The 20,758-nt window shown below is 33.0% G+C and overlaps 1 protein-coding gene across 1 annotated transcript in view; it reads left to right on the top strand.

Moving 5' to 3' along the window:
- Positions 1-11,356: 11,356 nt before the first annotated feature.
- LOC114331927 (trypsin-1) overlaps positions 11,357-20,758 on the top strand; it is a 92,102-nt gene continuing 82,700 nt past the window's right edge. The window contains exon 1 of the mRNA XM_028281619.2: positions 11,357-11,493. Coding sequence (XP_028137420.1) covers positions 11,442-11,493 — 52 coding nt within the window. The 5' untranslated portion in view covers positions 11,357-11,441. The remainder of the gene's footprint in view (positions 11,494-20,758) is intronic.

The raw sequence follows: 20,758 nt of genomic DNA on the forward strand, positions 1-20,758 counted from the left end.
TTTTTTAGATGTTTTCATTTCAATATTCTTTCCTAATTTCATCTATTTTGCTTTGAAAAGTTTGGTTTAAAATAAGTGCCTTCTAGGTATGAAATAAGAAATATAATAGGGGAAACAACACATTGGAAGTAATAATATAGCCCGATCAAGGAACACACACATTTACGAAAAACTTAAAAAAATAAAGGAAGGATGAAAATTTGGGAATGGGTAGTTGAAATTGTCTATTATTATATAAGAGAAAGTTTACAATGCTACACCCCTCCATTTTACAAAAATGGAGGGGATTACCCCTTCTCGGGAGTGTAAAAATATACATTCAAAATAAGTTCGGAATTGTATAAAATGACTAATTCTGAGCAACTTTTGCTCTATAGAGTTTTTTCACTAAGTCAATACTTTTTGAGTTATTTGCGAGTGAATATGTTCATTTTTAACAAAAAAAAAATGTATTTGGACAGTTATTCGCAAATAATCAAACAGTAAGGATATTATCGAAAAAAGTATTCCTAGCCAAAATATAGCCTATAAAAATGTGAAAAAAATAGTGTAAGCGTAAACTCTGCATACCCACCAGCAGCGGAGTTATAGCTAATGAAAAGTAGGTTCATATTCGTCCAATTCCAAAATCGAATATTTCGAAGTGAAATGACAAAAAACGGAGCACTTTCCTGGGAAAACTTTTAATTTTTTTAAAGTGCTTAAAAAAAGGTGTATTTTTGTTTAAAAAAAAACATTTACCATTAAAAGTAAGTGAGTTACGCTCAAAATATTGTTGGTCGCTTTTATTTTTTGGTAAAAAAATCGCGAAAATCACCCCCTAATTAGCATCCAAAATAAAATTAATCGCTATTGTCTCACAAGTTACTTTGCTTATGAATTCTTTATATTATCTGTAAGTTTTATCGGTTCAAAGTGCGTGTGTTTGAAAAGGCTGTAGTTAAAATGGCTTAAACGAGTCACTAATCAAGAGTGTATGCAAATTTTGAACAGTCATAGCATAACCAATTTTTGTCTAGCGGGAAAACAAAAAATCCAAAATATTCAGAAAAGTAAAACGTACATTTCATTACTCTTTGAAAATTTTGTTGTTATTAATAATTTTTGTTATTTTGAAAACAAAAATGACATTTTTTTCAAAATTAGAAAAATGAGCAATTTTAACCAACGAAACTTATAGATCGGATGGCAACGTGGCATTAGATAGAAAACAAAGTGTTTTAATTTTCGCCTGCATTTTACCCGATTTTCGCGTGGTGCAGCGAACATTGAATGCTGAGTGAGTGAAAAAGGTAAGGTATAAACTGTGCCCTACCTAATGCAAGAATAATATAAGTAAAAACGGTAAAAAATAGTATAAAATACTAAACGGACAAATAAAAGTGAGGTTAACAGCTAACAGATAAGCTTATAAACACTGGCGAACGCTGGTCAAATTTCAAGCGGTGTTGCCGGATTTAAAAAAAATAGAAACACCTGCCGAAAAACAAAAGCAATTTTGGTGCGTGGATAATTGGGCATACCTCCGCGTGGTTGAAACGGGTGTGCCCAGTTAACGCTACGTACAAAATGGCTGAGAACGAGTATAGTGTGGACGAAAAGACAAGAAAAAGAGGAGATGAATCGGAAGATGAGGCAGACGATAGCAGAAGTAAAAAAGTACATCGGTCGCCTGGGAATGATAGGCAACTAGAAAAAATATTGGAGAGCCTAAATATTATCACAATGGAAATAAGGGAACTAAGAGAAGAACAAAAAGAGTACAGAGCGGAAATGAAGGAACTCAGACAAGAAAATGAAAAGCTGAAACAGGAAAACAGAGAAACCCAACAAAAAGTGGAAGAATTGGAAAATAAAATAGACAGAATGGAAAAGGACAAAAGACGAAATAATATAATACTGCAGGGAGTAGATATGGATACCTACGATCAAAACATAACAAAAGATAACGTCCAAGATTTTTTATGCAATGCACTAAAAGTTATGCAGTGCACTAAAAGCACTCAAAAATGCAACGGACAAAGAAGAAATTATGAAAAATAAAGGCAAATTGAGAGACATAAAGGGAAAAGAAATATATATTAATGACGACATGGACAAAAATGAACGGATGATACAGGGTAAAATCAGAACGAAGGCAAAAGAGGCTAAATTGGAAGGAAAAAACGTCAAGGTAGGATTTCAAAAAATAAAAATAAATGAGGAGGTATGGACATGGAATAAACATCAGCAACAACTCTTAAAAATAGAAAACCGAAACAGAAACCAAAAAAACTAAACGACGTAAATGAAACGGTAGCAACAACGGCAATGGACAAGGAGACGATTGGGATTAAAAACAAGAAAATGAAAACTAATTTGGGAACATGGAACGTAAGAGGCACTTATGAAACGGGAAAACTTAAAGAATTAATTAGAGAAACAAAAAGATATGAAATAGATATATTAGCTTTACAAGAAACAAAACAATTAGACACAGAAATAGTAGAAATAGATGATATAGTATTTTTTAAAAGTGGGGGGAATAACAGATTGCTAGGAACAGGCTTTATCATACAGAAAAGATGGAAAACCAGAGTGATGAATTTCAAGCCGATATCAGATAGAATGTGCACAATCAGGTTAAAAGGGAATCAACGAAACATAAGCATAATAAATGTACATGCACCAATAGAAGACGCCACCGAAGAAGACAAAGATGCATACTATGAGCAACTAGAGAGAGAATATGACAGATTACCAGCATTTGATATCAAAATAGTAATGGGAGACTGCAATGCTAAAGTGGGAAAAGAGGATATATATGAAAATATAACAGGAAAATACAGTAAACACGATGTATCAAATGATAATGGTCAACGAATTATAGGTTTTGCCACAGAAAGACAAATGGTAATAAAAAGCACATACCAACGCAGAAAAGATATACATAAAGGAACGTGGATTTCCCCTGACAAAAGGACAATAAATCAAATAGACCACATATTAATAGAGAAGAAGCACGCCCATAATATAATAAATATAAAAAGTATGAGAGGAGCGGAATGTGACTCAGATCACTTTTTGGTAAGAGCAGCCTATAGAATAAATGCTAATATAAAGAAAGACAATCAAAGGGACAAAGAAATCAAAAAACAATTCAACACAGCAATACTAAAAGATAATATGACACAGAAGAAGTACGAACAACAAATAACCAGCAGACTAAACGAAGAACCAGAAACACTAGACCCGGAAGAAAAGTGGGAAAGCATAAAAGAAGCAGTTTTAAACACCAGTAAAGAAATATTAATTAAAGGTAATAGAAAACAAAAAGCAAAAGAATGGTATGATGAGGAATGTCAAAAAATAGCAGAAGAAATTAGAAAAATAAGAATAAAAAACTTAAGAAATAATAGTGACATTAGCACACAAGAATATAGAGAATTGAAGAGAATTATGAAGAGAACATGCAGAAATAAAAAAAGAAAATACAACGAAGAAAAACTCAAAGTGATAGAGGAAAAATTCCAAAAAAAGGAAATAAGATCCTTTTACCAGGAAACAAGAAAAATGGAAAGGGGATATCAGAAACATAACCCATATATGAAAAATGAGGAAGGAATATTAATAAATGAACCCGGGGAAATAATGAGAAATTGGCAAACTTATTTTACACAACTTTTAAACAAAAACGAAGAAGAAAGGGGAACAATCCAGGAAATTGAAGATGACCATATAGTAATAGAAACACCTACGAGGGAAGAAATAGAAAATGAAATAAGAGGGCTAAAAAACAATAAAAGCCCAGGAATAACGGAAATATCGGCGGAAATGATAAAGGCAGGAGGAAAAAGACTACACAAGGAGATACATAGCCTGATAAAAAGTATATGGGAAACAGAAAGAATGCCAGGAGAATGGACCAGGGCAAGGATATGCCCCATACATAAAAAAGGTGATAAAATGAGATGTGAAAATTATAGAGGTATCGCGTTGCTAGAAGTCGTGTACAAAATATTGACAAACATCTTAAGAAAAAAGCTGAATCAATACACGGAAAAGATATTGGGCGAATATCAGGCAGGATTCAGAAGTAATAGGTCGACGACAGACCAAATATTTGCGTTAAAAGAAATCCAAACTACGTGCTACGAACATAAAATAGCAGTATACGTCCTGTTCGTCGACTTTAAACAGGCCTATGATACGGTAAAGCGGCAACAGATGTACGCACTAATGAAAGAAATGGGCATACCAAGTAAAATCGTCAGGATGGTAAAGATGACTATGGATAACTCCACAAACGAAATAGCATGGAAGGGACATAAATCAAATAATTTTGAAACAAAGGAAGGATTAGGACAAAGAGACCCACTATCAACGACTCTTTTTAATGTAATACTGGAAGGAATAATCAGGAAAAGTAAAATAAGCACACAGGAAACGATTTTTAAAAATGGCCACCAATGTATTGCATTCGCAGATGATCTAACATTATTATCGACAAGTAAGAAAGAGCTAACAAAATTAATGAGCAATATAATAAAACAAGCCAAACCTTTTGGTCTTCTCATAAATAAGGAAAAGACAAAATACATGATAATGGGAGAAACAGATAAAGAAAATGAAGACAATTTCACATTGGAGATAGAAGGAGAAAATGTATGCGCATTTAAAAGAGTTTCAGAATTTACATACCTGGGTGTAAAAGTAGATGAAAAGGGACATGGGGAAGGGGAAATAAAAGCAAGAATAGCAAAAGCAAACAAAAAGTATGGAGCATTGCGTCCATTAATGAAATCCAAAGATGTGTCAAGAAAAACAAAAATAAGAATCTACAAAACAGTTATCAGACCTACAGCTACATATGCATGTGAAACATGGGTGCTTAAAAAATCAGAAATAGACCTTTTAGAAAGATGGGAGAGGAAAATACAACGAGCAATATATGGAGGCGTGAAAATAGACGGTCAATGGAGAAGAAGAAATAATAAGGAACTTGAAGAACTATATAATGAACCAAAAATAACGACGGCAATCAAAGCACAGAGAATCCGATACTTAGGACACATAGAAAGAATGGGAAAGGCGAGAATGCCAAAAATGGTTCTATTACATAAGCCAATACAAAAAAAAAGAATAGGAAGACCAAGAAGGAGATGGAAGGACAGCGTATATGAAGACTTAAAACAAAGTAATATTGTAAACTGGAAAGAAAAAGCTTTGGACAGAAAACAATGGAAGGAAGTGGTGAAGAAATGTATGGAAAGACTATAATGTTAAGTGTAGTATTAAGTGTTTTATACAAACAAATGTAATATTGTATATATTATAGTAGTATAGGATATAGCATTATATATAAATATGTAATAGTAATTGTAAGGAAAAATTAAATCTTTCAGCCCTAGGCCTTCACGGCCTGTTGAGCATAATAAATAAATAAATAACTTATAGATCATATAAAGAATACATAAGCAAAGTAACTTGTGAGGCGGTTACGATTAATTTTCTTTTTTATGATAATTAAGGGGTGATTTTCGCGATTTTTTTACCAAAAAATAGAAGCGACCAACAATGTTTTAAGCGTAACCCACTTACTTTTAATGATGAAAGTTTTTTTAAAAAACAAAAATAAACCTTTTTTAAACTCTTTTAAAAAGTTAAAATGAGTTTTCCCAGGAAAGTGCTCCGTTTTTTTGTAATTTCACTTCGAAATATTCGATTTTGGAATTGGACGAATAAGAACCTACTTTTATTAGCTATAACTCCGCTGCTGGTGGGTATGTAGACTTTATGCATACACCATTTTTTTTCACTTTCTTAATTTTTGCTAAGAATATTTTTTTCGATAAAATCCTTACTTTTTGAGTTATTTGAGAAAAACTCTCCAAAAACATTTTTTTTTTGTTAAAAATGAACATATTCACTCGCAAATAACTCGAAAAGTATTGACTTAGTGAAAAAACTCTATAGAGCAAAAGTTGCTCATAATTAGTCATTTTATATAATTCCGAACTTATTTTGAATGTATATTTTTTCACCCGAGAAGTGGTAATCCCCTCCATTTTTGTAAAATGGAGGAGATGTAGAATTGTAAACTTTTTCTTATATAATAATAGACAATTTCAACTACCTATTCCCAAATTTTCAGCCTTCCTTTATTTTTTTTTTTTTTGATAAGATTGCTCTTTGATCGGGCTAATTGGAGACGATTTTAATTTAAAGAAATATTTTGAATAAGGTATATTCAGGAAAAAAAGTAAAAGAAAATTTATTGAAACATAATAATAATCTTCTAATACAATTTGGAGAAAGATGCCTATACCTAGTATTATTGGAAAAACGTAAAAAAAGAAATATGAGAATAAAAAAATATTAGTGGTGAAAGGCAAAAAAAAAAGAAAAGGAAAAACGTTATAAAATATGGCAAGCAAATTTTTTGGCACAGATCTTAAAAATTACAAGGTTCCTTAAGTGGAAGCAGTAACACCCTAAAAGACGATATAAAATTTACAAACATAGGATAGAAAATAAAGAAATAATATTTGTTATATCTAACACTCACAGAAAGCCCATACAGGAGAGAAAGGAGCAAAAATTATAAAGTATGGCAAGCTAATTTTTTGACACAGATCTTAAAAATTACAACTTTCCTTAAATGGAAGCAGTAATACCTTAAAAGAAGATATATAAAATTTACAAACATAGGATAGAAATGTTGTTCTGAAGCTATTTCCTTGTGGCATTTTTATAATCAACTATTTTCAATGGGAAATAAGCCACAATTTTACCAAAAAAATGATTTTATTAACGTTTCGACGCCCAAGTCAGGTGTCGTTGTCAAAATACAAAATAATACTAAAATAAACAAAAATGTTGCTTAGTAAAAAATTGTTCTAATAATTTATTTAATCTGACTCATTTATATCGGCAATTCAGACATGTATTATACATTTTAAAGTAGAATACTTTAAAATGATATTGCCAATATTGATGAGTTGCGTTCCTGAGACGACTTTACTACAAGATAGTTCATTTGACTTCATGAAATCAACCGAACTCAAGAATATCCGCCACAAAAATTCATAGCATGTGATCTGTCTTTAAAAAGACAACCAAATGCAACGGTGGCAATAAAATTCTGGCGCTAGAGACTCCTTAGTAAATCACGAGGGAAAATCAGGAAAAACCTCGTGATACTATCCCGACATCGTAAGTATTTGGGCTTACATTTAGTTTATTTTCAAATCTAATACCAAATTCCGACTTTAACCCATACTAAAAGAGGAAGCAATAGAAAGAAAATACCACGATTAGTAAGTCAGTAACATATCGAGTTAGTACATATTTTATATTTTAGTATTATGTTTATAATATTATCTATATATTATTAATATTATTTATAATTTAAATTATTATATACTCCGAAATTTTACTCACTTCGCGATGTGGACAACGTGAATTAACCACGTCGCGAAGTGAACATTTTATTCGGGCATTGACAGCTGAAAAATACCCAGATCGTGTTGTGGGTGAACGAAAGTACTCAATTACCGAAATAAACACGTTCACTGGAGATTGAGCAAAACAATAATAACCCGACGCGACGCGGGTAATCTTTTTTACTCACGTCGGGTTGTGGTATTTGTAATTTGCGAAATTTTTCTTGAAATTCCATTTATTTGAATTAAAAACAAAACTAAACAGTTAAATACAATAAGTATCTTATTATTTAAAAAAAAAAGAAATTAAACGTTTACATACATATCGCACACCTAGTCCACAACTGCAAAAAATTCGATTTTTGTGTTAAGGCTGTAAAATATTGCCTATACATATAATGCCCCATCTTGTGCAATACAGCCTGAACTAAAATATTGTTTTGGATAAGTATAAAGTAAGTTACTTCGGTATTTTACTGTAGGGTTTTTGGAGGTTTTGAAAATGCAATATGGACATAACTGGGAGATGTGGCGATAATATACACTGCCACAATACAACCGATGTAATTATTCAATACGTTCAATATGGCCACAACTGCAAAAATCAATTGATTTTTTCATTATATTGCCGCCGTATCTCCTAGGTATCGTTTTAACAATGACTTTCTTCACAATTTTAATAAATTGTAATAAGATCCAGCGAATAACTGTATAATTTGAAGCCAGTCATTCTCAAAATAAATTATTTACAGGGCATACCCACATAACAATTTCATGTTCTTAGTAGATTCATAGAACATACTTTTCAGAAAAAGTATATACTGAGAATGTGCGTAATTACCATTGCGAATGTGCAGAGCAGATACTGAGTATATACTACATTACAGTACTTAAACGTTCTATGTATATACTTAGAATGTACTACCGCACTTCTTTTCAGTATATACCAAGAATGTTCTTTTTAGAACATTTCAAGGACGTGCTATAAACCTTCTATGTGTATACTTAGAACATACTACCGCACATCTTTTTAGTTTATACCAAGAAGGTACTTTTTAGAATATTCCAAGGAAGTGCTATAAACCTTCTATTTATATACTAAGAACGTACTACCGCACATCTTTGTATGGGAAGAATATTATATTTTTAAGAATACATATTCTAAGAAAGTGCTATCAACTGCTATATTGCTTAGAAGTATGTTTTCAGCATCACCTAATCTCATCTTAGGTTCTACTGGTTCTACCAAATATCTATTTACATATTTTAATTGCAAATGAGAATGTAGTTAGTACCTACATTCTACAATATCACTTAAAAAGTAAGTACATATTTATAAATTTTAGTTATTTATATAAATCATTATATAATATTTAGCTAAACTAAACTATGCATAATAAGTAACTAAAATTTATATAATACTTATATGTACTTACCTATTTAAGTAATATTGAGTTATCAAAATAGATTATATGTATTTTGAAGCACCGCAAACAAAATAAACAGATTATGTATGTTCTTTAGTCCTAGTACTACATCATTCGCTTTCATCCTTAACACTGCCTGCATAGATCCATAGATGATACAAATAATGAAATAATGCCTGTTTTCATTTTACGGTTTTTTCCTATCCCTGATCCGTTCAGGTAAGAATAGAAATGGTCAGAATATGATGGGGGGGGGGGGGGGGGTTATGAATGTTGTGGAATAACAAAATCGGTGGTCAGTGTTGCCAAACGGATAGAAATTTCCCTTTTTGCGGGAATTTTCAACAGAAAAGGTGATAAAGGGAAAAAGTTAACTCAAAAGGGAATTATTGTTCCAGTCCAAATTGTAAAATATTAAGAAAAAATCAAAATATTTGAAAATAATTCAACATATCTTCTCAGATTTTGTAAACAGGAGGGAAGTTTTTTTTTATAAAAGTGGGAATTTTTAAGGTAAGTTGACGGAAAAAGCTTACTCGACGGTTGGCAACGCCAAAGCCTTTGGTTGCTTTGGTTGTGCAGTTTGGCACGTTTTGGTTCTGCGAAATGGCCTATTGAATTGAATGTACCTAAATTCAAATTCCAAGGATGTAAAAACACTAATGATTCATGATAAACTCGAAATGGTAAAGTCATTTCAATTATGAAAACGAATTTTTAATAGTATCTATGTAAACATTAATACAATTAATGTTTAAACTTTTTTACCCTACAACAATTTTGAAATGAAATTCGTCCAATACTACCTACATACATAAATTTTATTAATTATGTATTCTAAAAAATAACGAAGTTGATAATCTATAAGGCTAATATTATACTTCCTATACATACAAATTATTTTTAAGATATTTTAAAAGTATCTACTTATAAGTATGTGTTAAGAATGTACTTATAAGTATGTGCTAAGAATATTCGATAAAGGTATATTCTAAGAATAAACTTTTACGAATATTCCGAGATCCTACGTACACGAATATACTTAGTATATTCGGTACGAGAATATACTTTGAAGTATATGCAAAAAACATGAAATTTAGAATGTTTTTTAAGGTAGATGCTATGCTTGTACTACACATATACTAAAAAGAATATACTCCGACGAATGTTGGTAGTATATGCTTAGAACATGATGCGAACATCATTGTTATGTGGGTAACGAGTTTGCTACAGAACGTTTTGCTCATTTCTCGAGAATATTGTGTTTTGCACTTGTGGCACTATTGAACTAGGTGTGCGATATCTTTATGTATTTATATGAGTCTGTGAGTATATGAGGTACAAAGCATGCAGTTCTAGACAAACAGTTTTCTAGAAAGGGTAGTTTCAGTTTTCCAGGTAGCTCCTAATAAATTTATTAATAACATCGATGTACCTGATGAACGGCTCAATGTCTGTATAGAAGTAATGATGTCATCCGGGTCCAAACAAGATTTCATCAGATGTGGATGCAAGAAGAAGTGTTCGGGCAAATCTTGCAAATGTGTAAAATCAAACATAAAATGCAATTCTAAATGTCACGTTAGCACTTCTTGTGCTAACAAGTAAAGTGAATATTTTCTGAAAAGATGTGTGTAATAAGCATTGAAAGTGGTACATGTATGAAAAATACTCACATAAAAGACGTATATGTATGAAAACGTTTAATATTTTTTTCTATTTTCAATAATAAGATTATTGTTGTATTTTATTGTTTATTTATTTTTTTAATTAAAATAAATGGAATTTCAAGGAAAATTTGATTTGATTTTACTTTTTATTATGGAATTAGTGTAGGGTATGGTTGTCTAGCTATTCGGCGTTTGCGCAAATTTCAAATATTCACAACCGGACGTGGGTAAAATAGATTACCCACTTCGGGTTATGGGTGTTATGGGTATGCTCAATCTCCGGTGAACGTATTTATTTCGGTAATTGAGTACTTTCGTTTACCTACAACGTGTTCTGGGTATTTCGCTTCGGCCAATGTCAGAATAAAATGCTCACTCCACGAAGTGGGTAATTACACACAATTTTCTTTAAATTAGTTAAAAAACGTCATTTTATGTTCTCGTAGCTTGGCGTGTCCGTATAAGACTTCCTGGTCACCATATACAGCAAAGATCGAGGACCATTTTTCAATCGTATTACTCTTCCAATTTTAGACTGCTGATTTCTTAACTCGTCCAGGCGGCCGAACTTTCTAGCAAATAATCTTTCAAATGAGCTAGCACGCAACGCCTATTCTCATTTAAAAAATAATCGATTACGTCATCACGCCCAGATGGATGACGTTACTAGTATGATGTAGATGCCAACAATTCATAACTTAAAAATAAAAATCGACCTGTTTTAAAATTCTCGAAATCGATTCTAACTATAAAAATTTGGTTTTTTATCAACTAAGATATGAATCTTTATTCATTTTAATAATAAGTTTAAGATAGATAAGCACATAAATATCAATCACTGGTTTCAAAAAATTGTTTTAAATAGTAAATCTACTAGAGAAAAGTTATACATAATATTATACGCTAGTTTATTTCAAAGAATGTATAGAAAAGCGTTTTGTTTTTGCCTTGCTCTTTTCGGAGTAGTTAGTGGTAAGTATTCAACAATTTAAAACGACTATTGTCAACATTTTTTTTGTAATCCAATTTATGATTTCATCATCCCATTTTTTTCAGTGAGATTATTACACTAGTAAAAATTATTTTCTTTTGGTAGAAAGTCTCGAAAATTTTTTCTTAACACCAAAGAACAAACAAAGAAGTTTTTTGTGCACGACATACATACAGGGTGTTTTTAAATAAGTATGACAAACTTAAAGAGGTAATGCTACATGAAAAAATAATGACAATTTTCTTAATAAAGGTATGTTCGCAAATGCTTCGTTTCCGAGATACGGGGTGTTGAAAGTTTTCTTACAAAATGACGATTTATGTATTGCTCTAAACCGGTTGAGATATACAAATGAAATTTGGTAGGCTTTACGAAATAGATATTACTCATTTTTTGACATACAATTAAGAATTTTATATTCACCATTGGTACGCATACAGGTAATATGACTCCTAAGGGTAATGATCTGAATTTTTCAAAGAAAAAAATTAGTACACCACGGAGATGTTTCAAATTAAAAACCATTTGTCAATTCCTCGTTCAATTTGCAATAAAAAATCTTTCTTACCGTTTTTTCATTTGAGGCGCCGTTTTTATGCAAAAAATAAAACATCTTAACGCTTACAAAGTATTCGAGATAGTTTCAATATGCATAGAAACTTATTTCAAATACTTTGTAAACGTTAAGATGTTTTATTTTTTTGCATAAAAACGGCACCTGATATGAAAAAAAGGCAAGAGAGATTTTTTGTTGTAAATTGAACGAGGAATTAAAAATGATTTTTAATTTGAAATATCTCAGTAGTGTACTAATTTTTTCTATAAAAAAATTCAGACCATTACCCGTACGGGTCATATTACCCGTATGCATGCCAATAGTGAATATAAAATTCTTAGTTGTATGTCAAACAATGCGCATTAACTACCTCTTAAAAACCTCCAAATTTAATTTGCATATCTTAACAGGTTTTGGAGCTATACATAAATCGTCAGTTTATAAGAAAAATTTAAATAACCCGTATCTCGGAAACGAAGCATTTGCGAACATATGTAGCAAACTGTCATTATTTTCTCATGCAGAATTACCCCTTACAGGGTATCATACTTATTTAAAAACACCCTGCATATGATATTGTAATAATACAATGCGTTCCTAAGTTACAGGAGGTAGTCTGAAACTATGTCTTTCTGGCGTTACTTCTGCGTTCGCTTCTTACTAAACTAATCTGTATTACATAATAAATTATTTATGTATGTGAAACCGCAACTGTTACTAAATAAATATATTATTTAACTCAAAAATGCAAAATTTAAAGCTCTGGCAAAGAAATCTAAAATTTTATTGTAGAAATTAGAACCACATAAAACATGTAAAGAATATAAATATCTCTGATCTATAATATCTAAAGAAGGCACTACCAAAAGAGACATCGAAAACAGAATGCAGCAGGGCAAAAAAGCGGTAAACATTCTAAGCTCTCTACTTTGGTCCAAAGATATAAGACAAAAACGAAATTGACAATCTATCGTACCTTGGTAGAGCCTATTGTGACTTATGGAGTAGAAGTGTGGGAGATCACGAAAAAAGATAGAAAATGGATAGAAGTAGTAGTGTGTATGAAACGAGACTATAGAATTTAAATTACATATCACAACAAAGAAGAAGAAGGGGAAGGCCTTCAGTTGCCTGGGAAGAAAACATACGGCACATCATAAGAGATAGAGTCATCAAAGAAGACGAAAGGATGGACAGAAAAATATGGCGGGCACAATGCGAGAAGCGGCAGAGGCTGTAGGAATCTCGCTTATAAATAGATAGATCTGCTTATTTAATCTCTTCTGATTCATAACCAGCAGACTTCCATTATAATGGTTTACTAATGGCTCCGTGCAGTGGTATACGCATATATTTGCCTTTCATCGATTTGTAGGCCTTTATGTTTTTTTATTTGTTTGTAAGTATCTAGACTTGTAAGACAGTGAAAAAAGAAAAAAAACTGGTTAAATATGCGCAATATAAATTTTATACATAATCATAAACAATAAATTTTTTTTGTTTATCTGGCACAATTTGTCGAATGTCATCGTAGCCATCCAAATTAGGATTTTGATTTTTGTTGGATTTTTTTTTACTTGGCAATATACTAAATTCACAATAAAGATACACTAGAAATAAACAAACCAGGACACGTTGAATGTTACGAGGAGCACTCCCGAATCATGATTTACAACTTTGTAAATCATGATCTGGGATCAGTGGCGGTCTCAGAGTCAGATTTTGGGAGGGGCGGTTGCAGGGGGGTCTGGGGGGTGCAGCCCCGCAGCCGGAAAGGGGGTCCGGAAAATTTTTAAAAATATGGCAAGATTTTGAGAGTTTTAAAGGCATTTTATTCAAAATAAAATAAAAATGTATACCATTTTTATTCAGTTGCAATGCGAAGGCAAAACAATCTTACTTTTCAATTAGACTACGGAGTGCAGTCCAGTCCCTTGAATCGCGATTTTCGGCCCTTATTGGAGCCTTCATCGGAAGGAACGTAGGCACTGTTCTCCCTATTTTAACTGATTCGTATCGAGAGGTTTTCCCACCCATTGCAACTGAAGTGATGATAGTAGGTGGCTAGCGCCATCTGGCATTGAAAGACGAAGTAGTTTTCAATCCTAATAGTAAATTATTAATATTGAAAATATTAAAAGTATTACTAAAAGATTCTTAAATTGAAAACTTATTGGTACACTCTCCTAATGACACCTCCAAGACTTCTAAAATTTTCAAGTCAAATGGATGCTGCAGTGAAGACGAGAGGGAAGGAATTCTACACTATGCAATTCACATCCCCCGTCTGCAGCTGGTAAAGTTCCAACGGAAAAGTGCACCTAGTTACTCTACGGAGTAATACGACTATAAAATAAAATAAAAATGTATACCATTTTTATTCAGTTGCAATGCGAAGGCAAAACAATCTTACTTTTCAATTAGAATACGGAGTGCAGTCCAGTCCCTTGAATCGCGATTTTCGGCTCTTATTGGAGCCTTCATCGGAAGGAACGTAGGCACTGTTCTCCCTATTTTAACTGATTGGTATCGAGAGGTTTTCCCACCCATTGAAACTGAAGTGATGATAGTAGGTGGCTAGCGCCATCTGGCATTGAAAGACGAAGTAGTTTTCAATCTTAATAGTAATTTTATTAAATAGTAAATTATTAGTAAATAATAGTAAATAGTAAATTTATTTTATTTTATAGTCGTATTACTCCGTAGAGTAACTAGGTGCATTTTTCCGTTGGAACTTTACCAGCTGCAGACGGGGGATGTGAATTGCATAGTGTAGAATTCCTTTCCTCTCGTCTTCACTGCAGCATCCATTTGACTTGAAAATTGTAGAAGTCTTGGAGGTGTCACCAGGAAAGTGTACCAATAAGTTTTCAATTTAAAAATCTTTTAGTAATACTTTTAATATTTTCAATATTAATGATTTACTATTAGGATTGAAAACTACTTCGTCTTTCAATGCCAGATGGCGCTAGCCACCTACTATCATCACTTCAGTTGCAATGGGTGGGAAAACCTCTCGATACGAATCAGTTAAAATAGGGAGAACAGTGCCTACGTTCCTTCCGATGAAGGCTCCAATAAGAGCCGAAAATCGCGATTCAAGGGACTGGACTGCACTCCGTATTCTAATTGAAAAGTAAGATTGTTTTGCCTTCGCATTGCAACTGAATAAAAATGGTATACATTTTTATTTTATTTTATAGTCGTATTACTCCGTAGAGTAACTAGGTGCATTTTTCCGTTGGAACTTTACCAGCTGCAGACGGGGGATGTGAATTGCATAGTGTAGAATTCCAGGAAAGTCTCCAATGACTCCAGTCACCAGGAAAGTGTACCAATAAGTTTTCAATTTAAAAATCTTTTAGTAATACTTTTAATATTTTCAATATTAATAATTTACTATTAGGATTGAAAACTACTTCGTCCTTCGCATTTTATTCATTTGAACAGTTGATGGACCGAATATGGACTGACTGTCACTTAGTGGTTGTGACGAACGGAGAAAAAGGAAAATCACTTATTATTATTACAATTAGTATGAGTGGAAACAGTTTTACACTATAATAAAAAATAAAAAAGCTAGTCTCTAAAGCTTTTTGTAAATATTGTTCGGCTAACTTACAAATAAAATATTCAAAATATATTTTGTATTCTTGTGATTGTATCAAAAACCAATTTAGAACTATTGAAAATAACTCAAAGTCTAATAGAAAAGGTTTGTGGGTGATAGTATTTTTCAATGGCAAGCCTCTGAAGCAATTCTCATCTTTCTAAACCTTTGACGATTTAGGTGGTTTTACTTTATCACGAACAAACGTCAAACTTCAGAGGTTTGGTCTGACAATGTTAGTTTTACGCTGGAATTGAAAGAGCTCAAAACACATTTGACCTTTTAAAATGTTAAAATTTACAATAAATATACAATACAAATTAGTCTATTAGAATGGAGAAAAGGAGGTTCACGTTATACATTGTAATAGTTTTATTAGGTTATAAGTAATAAAATAACAAGTTATCTAACAATAAAACACGAAAACGTTTGTTTTCTATACTTCCACAAAATTTATTATATCTAAGTGACTACACCTGTTTCGGCGGAGTGCCTTTCTCAAGTAATATAGTTTACAATTTGTTTGCCTTTTTAATCTTCAACTGAAGATGTTGAGGAGTGGGGAGCTGTTTGTCTCGAGTTGGTCATTCAGAATTATATCTGTATTTTTCAGTTTATTAATTTCCATAGATTCTAAAAAAGATAGCTTAAGGCCTTTATTTTGAATATGTAGAATTTGAAACTCTTCATTGAAAGAATGATTATGATCTAGAAGGTGAAGTGCGTATGTAGAAGTGTCTGTTTTTCTATTGTTGAATGCCCTTTTGTGTTCTGCTATCCGTTTGTCAAAAGTTCTGCCAGTTTGACCGATGTACGTTTTCGGACAGTCACCACAAGTTAGTTTGTACACACCACTCTGTAGTTGCTTTCTCTTTCGGCTTTTATTGTTCTTAATATATTTGCTTAAGTTGTTGTTAGTTCTGAAAGCTGGTGTTATTCCTTTCTTTTTTATGTATCTGGCTATTGTTGTTGTTATCTTGCCAGTATATGTGAGAGAGCAGAAGGTACTGGGTTCTTTCTGTGGTGGTGGATACACTAATTTCAGGGCTTTCTTATGGAGTTTTTGGTTTAAAATTTTGTTAACTGTTTGTTCGTTATAGCCGTTGTTTACTGCTATTTGTTTAATGATGTTTAGTTCTATTTCGAAGTTATTCCTTGTCATGGGAACCTCTGTCAGTCTATGTATCATGCTATGGTAGGCTGCTAATTTGTGTTGTGTAGGATGGGATGATGAATTGTGTATAGTTGTGTCAGTATGGGTAGGTTTATGATATATGGAGAACTCATGTTTGTTGTGTAGTCTGGAAATCGTTACATCTAGAAAGTTTATAGAGTTATTCTGTTCTGTTTCTACTGTAAACTCAATATTATTATGAAGTGAATTAATATATGATAGAAATTGGTCAAGTTGTCTGTTAGTTCCTGTAAAGCATACTAGTATATCATCCACGTATCTCCACCAATATAAGAACTGTTTAAATACGGGATGTTTAGAAATTGTTGTTTCAAGTTGGTTCATAAATATATCTGATAGCAATGGGCTTAGAGGATTACCCATAAGCCCATTGCTATCAGATATATTTATGAACCAACTTGAAACAACAATTTCTAAACATCCCGTATTTAAACAGTTCTTATATTGGTGGAGATACGTGGATGATATACTAGTATGCTTTACAGGAACTAACAGACAACTTGACCAATTTCTATCATATATTAATTCACTTCATAATAATATTGAGTTTACAGTAGAAACAGAACAGAATAACTCTATAAACTTTCTAGATGTAACGATTTCCAGACTACACAACAAACATGAGTTCTCCATATATCATAAACCTACCCATACTGACACAACTATACACAATTCATCATCCCATCCTACACAACACAAATTAGCAGCCTACCATAGCATGATACATAGACTGACAGAGGTTCCCATGACAAGGAATAACTTCGAAATAGAACTAAACATCATTAAACAAATAGCAGTAAACAACGGCTATAACGAACAAACAGTTAACAAAATTTTAAACCAAAAACTCCATAAGAAAGCCCTGAAATTAGTGTATCCACCACCACAGAAAGAACCCAGTACCTTCTGCTCTCTCACATATACTGGCAAGATAACAACAACAATAGCCAGATACATAAAAAAGAAAGGAATAACACCAGCTTTCAGAACTAACAACAACTTAAGCAAATATATTAAGAACAATAAAAGCCGAAAGAGAAAGCAACTACAGAGTGGTGTGTACAAACTAACTTGTGGTGACTGTCCGAAAACGTACATCGGTCAAACTGGCAGAACTTTTGACAAACGGATAGCAGAACACAAAAGGGCATTCAACAATAGAAAAACAGACACTTCTACATACGCACTTCACCTTCTAGATCATAATCATTCTTTCAATGAAGAGTTTCAAATTCTACATATTCAAAATAAAGGCCTTAAGCTATCTTTTTTAGAATCTATGGAAATTAATAAACTGAAAAATACAGATATAATTCTGAATGACCAACTCGAGACAAACAGCTCCCCACTCCTCAACATCTTCAGTTGAAGATTAAAAAGGCAAACAAATTGTAAACTATATTACTTGAGAAAGGCACTCCGCCGAAACAGCTGTAGTCACTTAGATATAATAAATTTTGTGGAAGTATAGAAAACAAACGTTTTCGTGTTTTATTGTTAGATAAAATGAACTTCCATCAAGTAACGGTCGAATCCATCAATTAAATAACAAGTTATAAGGATTTAAAAAGAATGTAATTACAAATCGAATTCAAGTCTTCGATGGCCACTTTTGGCGAATCGTTCTAAAAATTTCGTTGGGTCTACAGGGATGTCTCGATGGGCATGGAGTAGAGCAAGTCCAGTCAACCTGTCTTGACGCATCCATGTTTTTAGCCACGACTTTATTCTCTTTAGAGATTGAAAGCTACGCTCAGCAGAAGCATTGCTGATGGGAAGTGTAGCTAAGACTAGAAGTAGCTTGCTGACTGTAGGGAACAAATCTCTGTTACAACTGTCTAACGCGTCCAGCGCTGTTTTTGGAAATTCGTCCGTGTCTTTCCATTGCATTTCCGAAAGCTGTAGTTCACCTTTCAATAAGCATTTCATTTCAGCTTGAGACATATCAAAAAGTTCACTGTACCTCCTTACTAAACACTCAATTTTTTCAGACATGTCCTGAACAGAGTTGGTTATCAGGTATTCAGGCATGCATACGTGAAGATTGTACAACTCCAATGTTTGTTTAGGAAAACGAGACTTTGTGTCTTCTATTACAGAGTCTAGAATGGGAAGGAACACTGATACTCTAAAGTATGTCTCTGGGTCTTTAGTTGCGTGGTTGGCTCGATTCTTCTGAACTTGTGATATTCTTGGAATACTAATATCAAAATTTGTCTTCTCGGCGATGTCCTTTGCTTCTTGGAACAAATCTTTAAAGCAAACAATCGCTGTGTTCCGTTGATTGGCAAGTGCTTTGGTCATGTCCGTAGAATGTTTCAATGCACATTTCAAGTCAATATCAGGTTTTTGAAGTAGCTTGCTAAAAGGCAGTGTAAGTGAAAATATGTTGCACATACACACTACAGTGATAATGAAAGTACTGTTCAGTAGGCACAAATCAAGGTTCTCACCTTGGATGCAGCTTTTAAATCTTGCCATGAAGCTACTGATTCCCGGGCTTGAATGATTTCAGGGAACTTAAGTCTGAATTGCAAAAACGATGTTTGCCTTTCCACCCAACGTGTTTCACACAATCCAGGTAGCTGGCCACCTACATAGTGTTTCAAAACGTGATTTCTCTTTGAGGAAGACGGTGAAGAACGAAACTGTTTGTTGTATGGTACCCGTTGCATTTCTAACAGCCTGAACTTGAGATGATTTGGACAGTGATAGATTTAAACTGTGATTGAAACAAGGAGCTCTAACGGCAAATTTGGCTTCCTGTTTGATTTCTTGCACAACTCCTTTAGATTCTGATATCATTACACTACAACCATCCGTGCATATTCCGACACACTTTTTTATGTCTAATGACAAGCTCTTTCATTGTTTTTAGCACCAGTCTACCCAACGTTTACCCTGATAAAACAATTTCCCCCATCATTGGGTCAATGTTTTTATTCATTTCTTCATCTATCTCTGGTTCTTCATCTACGGTTTCTGTATTGCTTTCTTCTACTAGAGAAGCCCTTACATCAATAAATTTAACAAAATCTTCTCTTACTTTTCCTTTGTTCACATATCGCAGAGTCAATGACATTTGAGATGTATGTGACATATCGGTTGTTTCGTCGAACATGATGCTGTAGTATGGTGCATCGTGAATTCTCCTCTTGATAACTTCTAGAATTTCTTGACCACAAAGAAAAAAAAGATCATTTTGGGTTCTTTTACTGATGTACGTAGCTCTTGACGATGCTGTTCTTAGATGGTCTTCCAATACCTTATCTCCAGATTGAACCCGAAATCTAAGAAGTTCTCGAAAATTTTCCTCGTTGGAAATTGCACTGTTATCTAAATCAATTTCACCATGATCCCTATGGCCGCGAAGGGGAATATTTTGCCTTCCAAGAAAGATAATTGATTCAATTATAGGGGATAGTCTTTGTCTGTTTTCTTGTACTTTTTGAAGTCTGTACGAAGAAATCTGATTTGTTACTTCAAGGTAAGGATTGTGGTATGACTTCAAAAAGTTAAGACCCTTCATAACCGCTTCCTTGTGGTACTCGGCACTCTCATGGGATTCTAAGTCACCATCTTTACCTAAAAGTTTAGCGAAGTTTGTCACTGGTTTTGAGACAAATTTATGGAGTGGTGTGCTCTTGTGAACTCCACCCTGAAACGCAAAAAAGGGACAATATTTGCAATATAGTCCTTTCTTAGTCTCTGAATAGGTCAACCAGCCTTTATACCGATCATCGGTTAAATGCGATCTATTAAGAAATCGTTTTTCTAATTTCCCCTTTTTCATGTGTTCAGAAAATGGATAGGAATACCCTTGAGGGGGTATATTGTCTGATCCCAGAATTTTAGATATGGTATGATCATCAGGTTGTTTTCCAA

The sequence above is a fragment of the Diabrotica virgifera genome, chromosome 1, assembly GCF_917563875.1.
Source record: "Diabrotica virgifera virgifera chromosome 1, PGI_DIABVI_V3a".
NCBI lineage: Eukaryota > Metazoa > Arthropoda > Insecta > Coleoptera > Chrysomelidae > Diabrotica > Diabrotica virgifera.